Raw genomic sequence first — 8,054 nt, 5'->3', positions numbered from 1 at the left:
GGAGGTAGGTATTGTTTCAACTCCTGATTTTATCAAAGAAGAGGAAGGAGAGGCTGAGTAAGGGTAAGTAATGTGCTCAAGCATCCAGCAGGTAAGAAGCAGCCAACTCCATCTGAATAACTATGCTCTCAATTGCTCCTACTACACCATAGTAACTGGATTATAGGAGGAAACAGGGTAAAAGTGTATTTGAAAAACTCTCCTTCCAAATTAATCTAGTTATAAGTCAGTGAAAGTGATACAGATTAGAGAGCAGGCCTTTGAGATCCACAACCGAGATGAAGCACCTCAAACTCTTCATTGGGCACTAGATGGCAGGATGATAATTTTTCTTTTGCTTCTAAATTCTGTCAGGAGGTTTACATTGGTATTTGTTCACACAAATTCTGCAAAGTAGATGTCATTACCAGTTACCTCCACTTTAGAAAGGAGGAAACTAAGGCTCTGACAGGCCGTGCTTTTTGCTAATGACACACAGCGAAGACAAGGCATTGTCGTGTTTGAATCTGTCTAGTAATACTCCAAAGTCAGTCTTTTCACAAGGCTTTATACTGTTAATACCTTTAGTCAAACCTGGAGAACCAGGTGATATCATGGTTAACACAAAATGAGCTCCAGACCTCTGGGCTTTCAGGACAGGAATTACTCTTCTAACCTCCAGGGAACTCCCTTCAGCCCCTGGACTGGCCCCGGCCCACCTCCACCCCAACTGAAGGCTGCTGCATCCCTTACTTGTTAAGTACAGGACAACGTCACAACCTGTTGCCTCAGAGATTACCTTTTGTCTCATCAGGAAGAACTCAAATCTCCCTTCAACCCCACTCTTTTCAAATAAGTAAAGGTTTGGCAGCCATCCGGAAAGACTGGTGATTCTAGTCTAGAAACCCACAGATACCATTACCCAGCTCCTTCTCAGACACTTCTTTATCAAAGTTTTATTAGCCTCAGCTCAAGGTACCTCCATCTGGACATCTCATTATAGAGCAAGGACACTTCAGCCATTTGTAATACCACTCCCACCCAAACAGGATTTTCAAGGACAGCAGCAGGAATGAGTTGCAAGAGAGCTATAAAATCCACCTTGCCCCCTTTTCCCCTCCTCCATGCATTTGCTCTCTCAACCTACCTATTTCTTCATAGTCTGCAATTGGATTACTTCCAGTCCTTAAACGCATCTCTGACATTCTCATTTTGAATGTTCATTTATTCACACTTCCCCTTGCCTGGAACTCATTCTCCCCTGGCCAAAATCTATCTCCTGCCTTGAAATTCAATGGCACTTAATAGTCACCTATCTTTTGGCACTGGTCACTTTACATTTTTCATTACAATTACTCAAAAACAGTTTTCTCCTACTTATAAACTACCTAATGCTACTTCAAAGTCAAGTACTAACAGTAATATATTACTGTTGTATATACATAACAGTAATATATAATAAACGTGATAGTTTATGGAGATATTTGTTCTCATTTCTGTGGGTAATCCCCCCCACCCCCAGATGGTAGCCAGACCTTAAATCTTCCCTAGTTTGAAGGCTTCTAAGTTTCAGAGCCAACAATTAAGTTTCCAGCCACACAAAAGACAATGTCCAGAAATGGTTTTGAAAAGCATGGGCTTACTAGGGGAACTGATCCAAAAGGAAAAGGGAGTGCTTTGGATGGGGGAAACACAAATCTGTGGAGGGAAAGAAAGGTTAGGGAAAGCACCAGGTTTCTGAGAATTCTGGAAGTAGAGACCTGGGCTCATTTGCATATAGCACCCCCAAGATGAGGAGACTGTTGTGGGAGACTGTCCACTATATGCCCTGGCCTGGAGAGCAGTGGTAATGCTCTTTCTGAGCAAGTCTGGAATGATCCATTGTGAAGAGTCCAACAGCGGCAGGGGGATTAACACTCGCATCAGTAGAAGGAGCCATCCTAGTGGTATAAGTAACCATCACGGATTAAGGACCTGACCTCTTCCTCACTTTTTTTGCGGAAGAAAACACTAAAGTCAGCAGAAAGCAGCACTGTATAAGGAGCTAAAATGCTTCGTCTTCGTCTTTTAAGACGACTTCTCAGACCAACAATGGCTCACCTTTTAGAGCCTACTATATTGGAAATCATGGGATAGGACTTCTGAGGTTCCTGCTCCCATCGGGCGCCCTTTTCCTCGCTAGACTTCAGGCCTCCAATCTAAACCTTCCCTCTTCGTTCGAGTCCCTGGCCCGTCCTTCCTCAGTTTCTCCCTGCAAGCGTCCCTTCCCCAACTCCACCTCGCATCCCCGAAGCAGACTCTTTCAGTCGTCCCTTCTTCTCTCCTAGTTCCCCCGAGTCCTGTACCTCCCCTCCCCCCCCCCCCCCGGTTCAGGCAGTCGCTCTCCTCTCTTCCGACCCAGACCGCCCTCCAGCGACCCCCCGCGCCGGACTCTGTTCCTTTCTACACTTCAGGGACCCCCTCTACCCACCCCATATCCACCCCACTTCACTCCCACCCGGAACCCCACTGGGCGCAGCCCCCCTCCGCCGCTCAGCCGTTGGCGGGGGCGTGGCCCCGCGAGTAACAGGTCTCCCGCCCCACACTCCGCGGGCCCGCGCGCAGACAAAGACATTCCACAGCCCCCGCCCCTTCGCGCACCCGGCCAGAGGGGGAGGAGACACGTGTCCCGCTAGCGCCGAGTCACGTGGAAGAGAAAACGAACGAAGCCCGCGGCCACTCGCGCACGCGCACAAGACTCTGGCCTGGCGGGCTCGGAGGGAAAAGGGGAGCGGGGAGGCGACTTCTTCGGGCTCCGCGGCGGTGCGCAGGCGCCGTGGCCCGACTGGAGACTTTGTTCTCCGCGGAGAGACCCAAGGGCGGTGCCGGTGGCTGGCTGCGCACGCGCGCCGCCTCATTTCCGGTGCTCTCTTTCGCTGGGTCGCTCGGGTCGGCTTCGGTCGCTGTCGCTCCCGCTCTCCCACCCCCGCCAACCGCCGCTCGGGCCTCTGCCGCTGCCGCGTCGCTTCCTCGATCCCTCGATCGCACATCCGCCCCGATGCAGCGCCGGGACGACCCCGCCGCGCGCATGAGCCGGTCCTCGGGCCGCAGCGGCTCCATGGACCCCTCGGGTGCCCACCCCTCCGTGCGTCAGGCGCCGTCTCGGCAGCCGCCGCTGCCTCACCGGTCGCGGGGAGGCGGAGGGGGATCCCGGGGGGGCGCCCGGGCCTCGCCCGCCACGCAGCCACCACCGCTGCTGCCGCCCTCGGCCACGGGCCCCGACGCGACGGTGGGCGGTCCGGCGCCGACCCCGCTGCTGCCCCCCTCAGCCACTGCCTCCGTCAAGATGGAGCCGGAGAACAAGTACCTGCCCGAACTCATGGCCGAGAAGGACTCGCTCGACCCGTCCTTCACTCACGCCATGCAGCTACTGACGGCAGGTAAGCGGGCCTCCCCGGTCCCTCTGGGTCGTCTGGCCCCCCGGGGGCATGGGTAGCAGTGGCTTTGTTCCGCCTGCCTTCCGCCCCCTCGGGGCCGAGGCCATCGTGAACTCCCCTCCTCTCCTCCTCATCCCGGGAGCCTGGATTCCACGCTCCCATCCCGGCCCTCGGTGCGAGGGAGAATTCTGAGGCTGCAGTGGAGGCCCAGAGGGGACTTGGTGATCTCTTAGCGCAAAGGTCTTGATGGATAGCGCTGCGCTCCCCGCCCCTTTGCCGACCCTTCCCCCTCCCACCTTTTGCAGCTGCCCTGCGCTCTGAGTATTCAGATCCTTCCAGAAGCGAACCTTTTATCTCCCCCTACCCCCAAAGGGAAAGCCTTCTTCATTGCAGGTGGCGGTAGACGCCTCTACTGAGGGTGTAGGGGGTGAAGACAGCCGGAGCGGGGAGGGACCGTGGGAGGGAGGGCCGGGGTGAAATGGGGTGAGGCTGGAGTGCCCTGTCCAGCGCGCCGCGTTCTCTGGGGCCGGGTCGGACTTAGCGGTAACAGGAGCTTAAGTTGCTCGGAGGCAGGAGCAACCTGTGGGAATCGGATCTTGAGGCTTTCCGAACCAGACTTCCGACTTGGGCCGATAAAATGATCATTGCTATGGACCCCTTTATTTTATAAGGTGGTGTTCATCATAAGGGTAAGAATAGCCCTAGAGACAGTGAAATGGAATCGGAGTAGGTAAAGGTTGGTTTGCAGGACATTCCTCACTCAATAAGATGGACAAAAATTGAGGGAAGTTGCAAGATGCTTGTACCTGAAAGGCTTGGTCTTCCTGTTTTATTTCTTTTTGCTTCAATAGTGAAATAGATTCTGAAAAGTAGTCTTTGTTCTGTGCCAGTAGACTAACGCTCCTTTCCTGCCCTAACTGGCTAATCACCTAGTCTAAAGCCGTCTGTTTTGCCCCCACTTACAGTTTAAACGTTGTTTTAATAAGTTATTTCTTATATGACCTGAATTTTATAAGCAAGTAAAAAGTTGCAACCTTCAACTCTAAATGAGTAGTTGGACTCTTTGGCAAGGTTGATATAATGGACTGATCGATATTTCGTTTCCCTCCCCTTTGTTCTCTATCTCCTTACATTGGTAAGGGGTCTTCGTTTTTTTAAAGCAATAAACAAATCTCGCTGTGGTAAAAAAATAAGAACATTTGGATAAATCGCTTACATTTTCAATTGGGTGTTTTGCTGTTCTGTAACACAGTCAGATTGTTTGAAACATTACTGTTCATTGTGTTCTTCTGGCAGTCGTTTTGAAGGCCAGGATGTTTTTTTTAATCTTTATATTTTTCATGTTGTCTTGCAATATAGCAAACACCAGGTGTTTGAAAGCAACTACATGCAGACTTAAGAATGTCAAGCTAAATGCTAAAGGTTGACTTGGTAGTCTAATTTTTATTTCCTTTAATCTTTAAGCAGTCCAGGTTAAATGAGTGAGAATAACAAACTTTAGAACTTAAAGGTGTTGGCTTGGGTTTGAAATTCTGACCCTTAATTAAACTTCTTGGGAAGTTTTCTGAACCTCGGTAACCTTATCTGGAAAATGGGATGATGAGAGAATTAAGTGTCATGTAAAAGCACTGGCGCCATTCCCTTTGGCCATAATAATAAAGATAATAATTTGTCACCACAGTTTTCTAATAGTTGTAAATCCGTGGTACTGAGTAAAGTATGAAAACAAGGTATTTTTTGCCTTTCTGACCACACCAAGTGCCTAGTACAGTGTTTTCTTTTAAGTAAAAGGTGATTTTTTAGGATAACCATCAAAAACTGTTGATCCTTGAGGACACCTGGGTGGCTCAGTGATTGAGCATCTGCCTTTGGCTCAGGTTGTGATCCCAGGGTCCTGCAATGGAGTCCCACATCAGGCTCCCCACAGGGAGCCTGCTTTTCCTTCTGCCTATGTTTCTGTCTCTCTCTGTGTTTCTCATGAATAAATAAGTAAAATCTTAAAAAAAAACAAAACTGTTGATCCTAAAAAGTTATTTACAGGGGTGCCTGACTGGCTCAGTCGGTAGAGCATGTGATTTTTGATCTTGGGGTTGTATGTAAGTTGGAGCCCACCTTGGATGTAAAGATTACTGAAAAAAAAATCTTTTTTAGAAAAGTTACTTAAAATTTTCACTGTTCTCTCACTGCTTAAATTCTGTTACAAGAGAGTATTTAATATTTTTTAACTTGGGTTTTGTTTTTTTTTTTAATTTTAATCAAGTTATTTTCTTTTCTTTTTTTTTTGTTTTAGATTATTTATTTATTCATAGAGACAGAGAGAGAGAGAGAGAGAGGCAGAGGGAGAAGTGGGCTTCATGCAGGGAGCCCGACATGGGACTCGATTCCAGGTCTCCAGATCACGCCCTGGGCCGCAGGCGGCGCTAAACCCGCTGCGCCACTGGGGCTGCCCTTAACTTGGGTTTTTTGATGTCTTTTTTTTTATAATGAATTGAATTAAAAAATATTTTTATTTATTTATTCATGAGATACACGAGAGAGGCAGAGACATAAAGGGAGAAGCAGACTCCTCGCAGAGAGCTCGATGCAGGACTCGATCCCTAGACTGGGATCACACCCTGAGCTGAAAGCAGATGCTCAACCACCGAGCTACCCAGGCATCCCTAAACTGAATTTTTCATTGGAGAATTGGAGTTGAAGTAATGCTGGCTCATTGAGAGAGCAGACTTGGGGTATATGTTAAGTCTTGATATACATTGGACCTGGCTTTTAACATATTTTTTAATGATCTGGAAAAGGGATTGTAGTGAAGTCAACCCACTGTGAGGAAGTGAGACACTGAGAAGACAGAATAGTAGTATTTAAACTCTAATAAGGATATGTGTAAGAAAAACATAGTTAATACTTACTGTGCCAGGCACTGGACTGAGCACTTTTAAGTCATATATTTAGTCTTTGTGACAATATTATGAGAACGTTATTCTTATCCTCATTTTTACAAGATACCCAGAGATTAATTTGTCTACAGTAACAAATTTAGAAAATCAGCATAACTAGGATTTGAAGTCAGTCTGAGCCTGGATCCATATACCTAACCTTCTTCACCCACCCCACCCCCTACTATATAACTATATATAGTAACCTGCAACAAATTGTACCTTAAAATATTTTGTACTACTTGGACAAAATATTACAATTTATTAGAATGCATTGGAGTGCTAGCTAACAGGGCAGTAAAGATGATAATGCCAAAAGAAGAAGGAAACCCAAAGAGCAGAGCCTAGCTCTTGGAACTGACTCTCCTCAGGTACCTCTGCTCATTTCCAAAGAGAAGCCTCAAGACCCAGGCCACTCCTCCCTAGCCTTTTTTTTTTTTTTTTTTTAAGATTTTATTTTTAAGTAATCTCTCTACCCAACGTGGGGCTCAAATTTAAAATCCTGAGATCAGGGCAGCCCGGGTGGCTCAGCAGTGTAGCACTGCCTTCAGCCCAGGGCCTGATCCTTGAGACCCTGAATCGAGTCCCACGTCAGGCTCCCCTCATGGAGCCTGCTTCTCCCTCTGCCTGTGTCTCTGCCTCTCTCTCTCTCTCTCTCACTCTCTCTCTCCTGAATAAATAAAATCTTAAAAAAAAAAAAAATCCTGCGATCAGGAGTGGTATGTTCTATTGACTGAGCCAGCCAGATGTCCCCCAGCTTTACTTTATTTTGTACTTAATCAGCATCTGATATACAATATATTGTAGTTATGTGTGTATTTGTTAACCACTCCTTCACAGCTAGAATGTCAGCTCTACCAGAGCAGGAATCTTTGTTTTTGTTCACTGCTATATCTCCTATTCTTGAAGAGTGCTGCCCAGAATGGACTCTTACTAAATATTTGATGAATGAATATTCATCTTCATTGCATGATGGAAAAATATCAACACCGTTCTGAAAGACTTACATATTGAATATAGACTTCTGTGTTAGCCAAATTGTTACTCAGTTATGATGACAATTAAATGCATTTGCAGACATGCAAGGACTCAGAGTACACATGCTTGTTTTCTGAAACAAAAAATAATTTATCTTGTGTTACATATTTATGTAATAAACATAAAATTCTTGTATGTGTATCAGCGTTTTTCTACTTTGTACAGTTAGGAAAATATAAGTTTGTAAATGTTTCAGGAGTAAGTAAACATTTTGAAGAGATTAACAATCCCCAGAAGATCTTGAAAATATACCTAGAAATCCATCTTTCAAAACACTCAGTAGACTTTTAAAGACAGTCTATTGAAATTTCAGAATACTTAATTCCTTTATTTCATTCACAATATGCTCTAAAAGTATATCTATTTCTTTTTTTTTTATTTTTATTTATTTATGATAGTCACAGAGAGAGAGAGAGAGAGAGAGAGAGGCAGAGACACAGGCAGAGGGAGAAGCAGGCTCCATGCACTGGGAGCCTGACGTGGGATTCAATCCGGGGTCTCCAGGATCGCGCCCTGGGCCAAAGGCAGGCGCCAAACCGCTGCGCCACCCAGGGATCCCAAAAGTATATCTATTTCATTTCATCACAGAGCTAGCAAAACCTATTAAATTCAGAAAGTGGAATTAGTTGCAAAGAACTCTAAACCAAATATAGATATAGTAGGATAAGCAGGCAGAGATTATCACTAT

The 8,054-nt window shown here is 46.4% G+C and overlaps 1 protein-coding gene and 1 long non-coding RNA gene across 7 annotated transcripts in view; one reads left to right on the top strand and one right to left on the bottom strand.

The window, feature by feature from the left end:
- The window catches only part of LOC140634018 (uncharacterized), a 54,251-nt gene extending 51,941 nt beyond the window's left edge, over positions 1 to 2,310 (bottom strand). For all 3 annotated transcript variants that reach the window (XR_012031582.1, XR_012031583.1, XR_012031584.1), the window contains exon 1: positions 1,127 to 2,310. This is a non-coding gene — a long non-coding RNA (uncharacterized lncRNA). The remainder of the gene's footprint in view (positions 1 to 1,126) is intronic.
- A 537-nt stretch (positions 2,311 to 2,847) lies between these two features.
- The window catches only part of KHDRBS1 (KH RNA binding domain containing, signal transduction associated 1), a 39,478-nt gene continuing 34,271 nt past the window's right edge, over positions 2,848 to 8,054 (top strand). For 3 of the 4 annotated variants that reach the window (XR_012031578.1, XR_012031579.1, XR_012031580.1), the window contains exon 1: positions 2,848 to 3,398. Coding sequence is in view for 1 of the 4 variants with exons in the window: in XM_072827331.1 (XP_072683432.1) it covers positions 3,017 to 3,398 (382 nt within the window). In the remaining 3 variants the exon portion in view is untranslated. The remainder of the gene's footprint in view (positions 3,399 to 8,054) is intronic. The other variant, XM_072827331.1, reaches the window with a different exon arrangement.

This window comes from Canis lupus, chromosome 5, assembly GCF_048164855.1.
Source record: "Canis lupus baileyi chromosome 5, mCanLup2.hap1, whole genome shotgun sequence".
Taxonomy (NCBI): Eukaryota; Metazoa; Chordata; class Mammalia; order Carnivora; family Canidae; genus Canis; species Canis lupus.
This window is presented reverse-complemented; position numbering and strand designations above follow the sequence as displayed.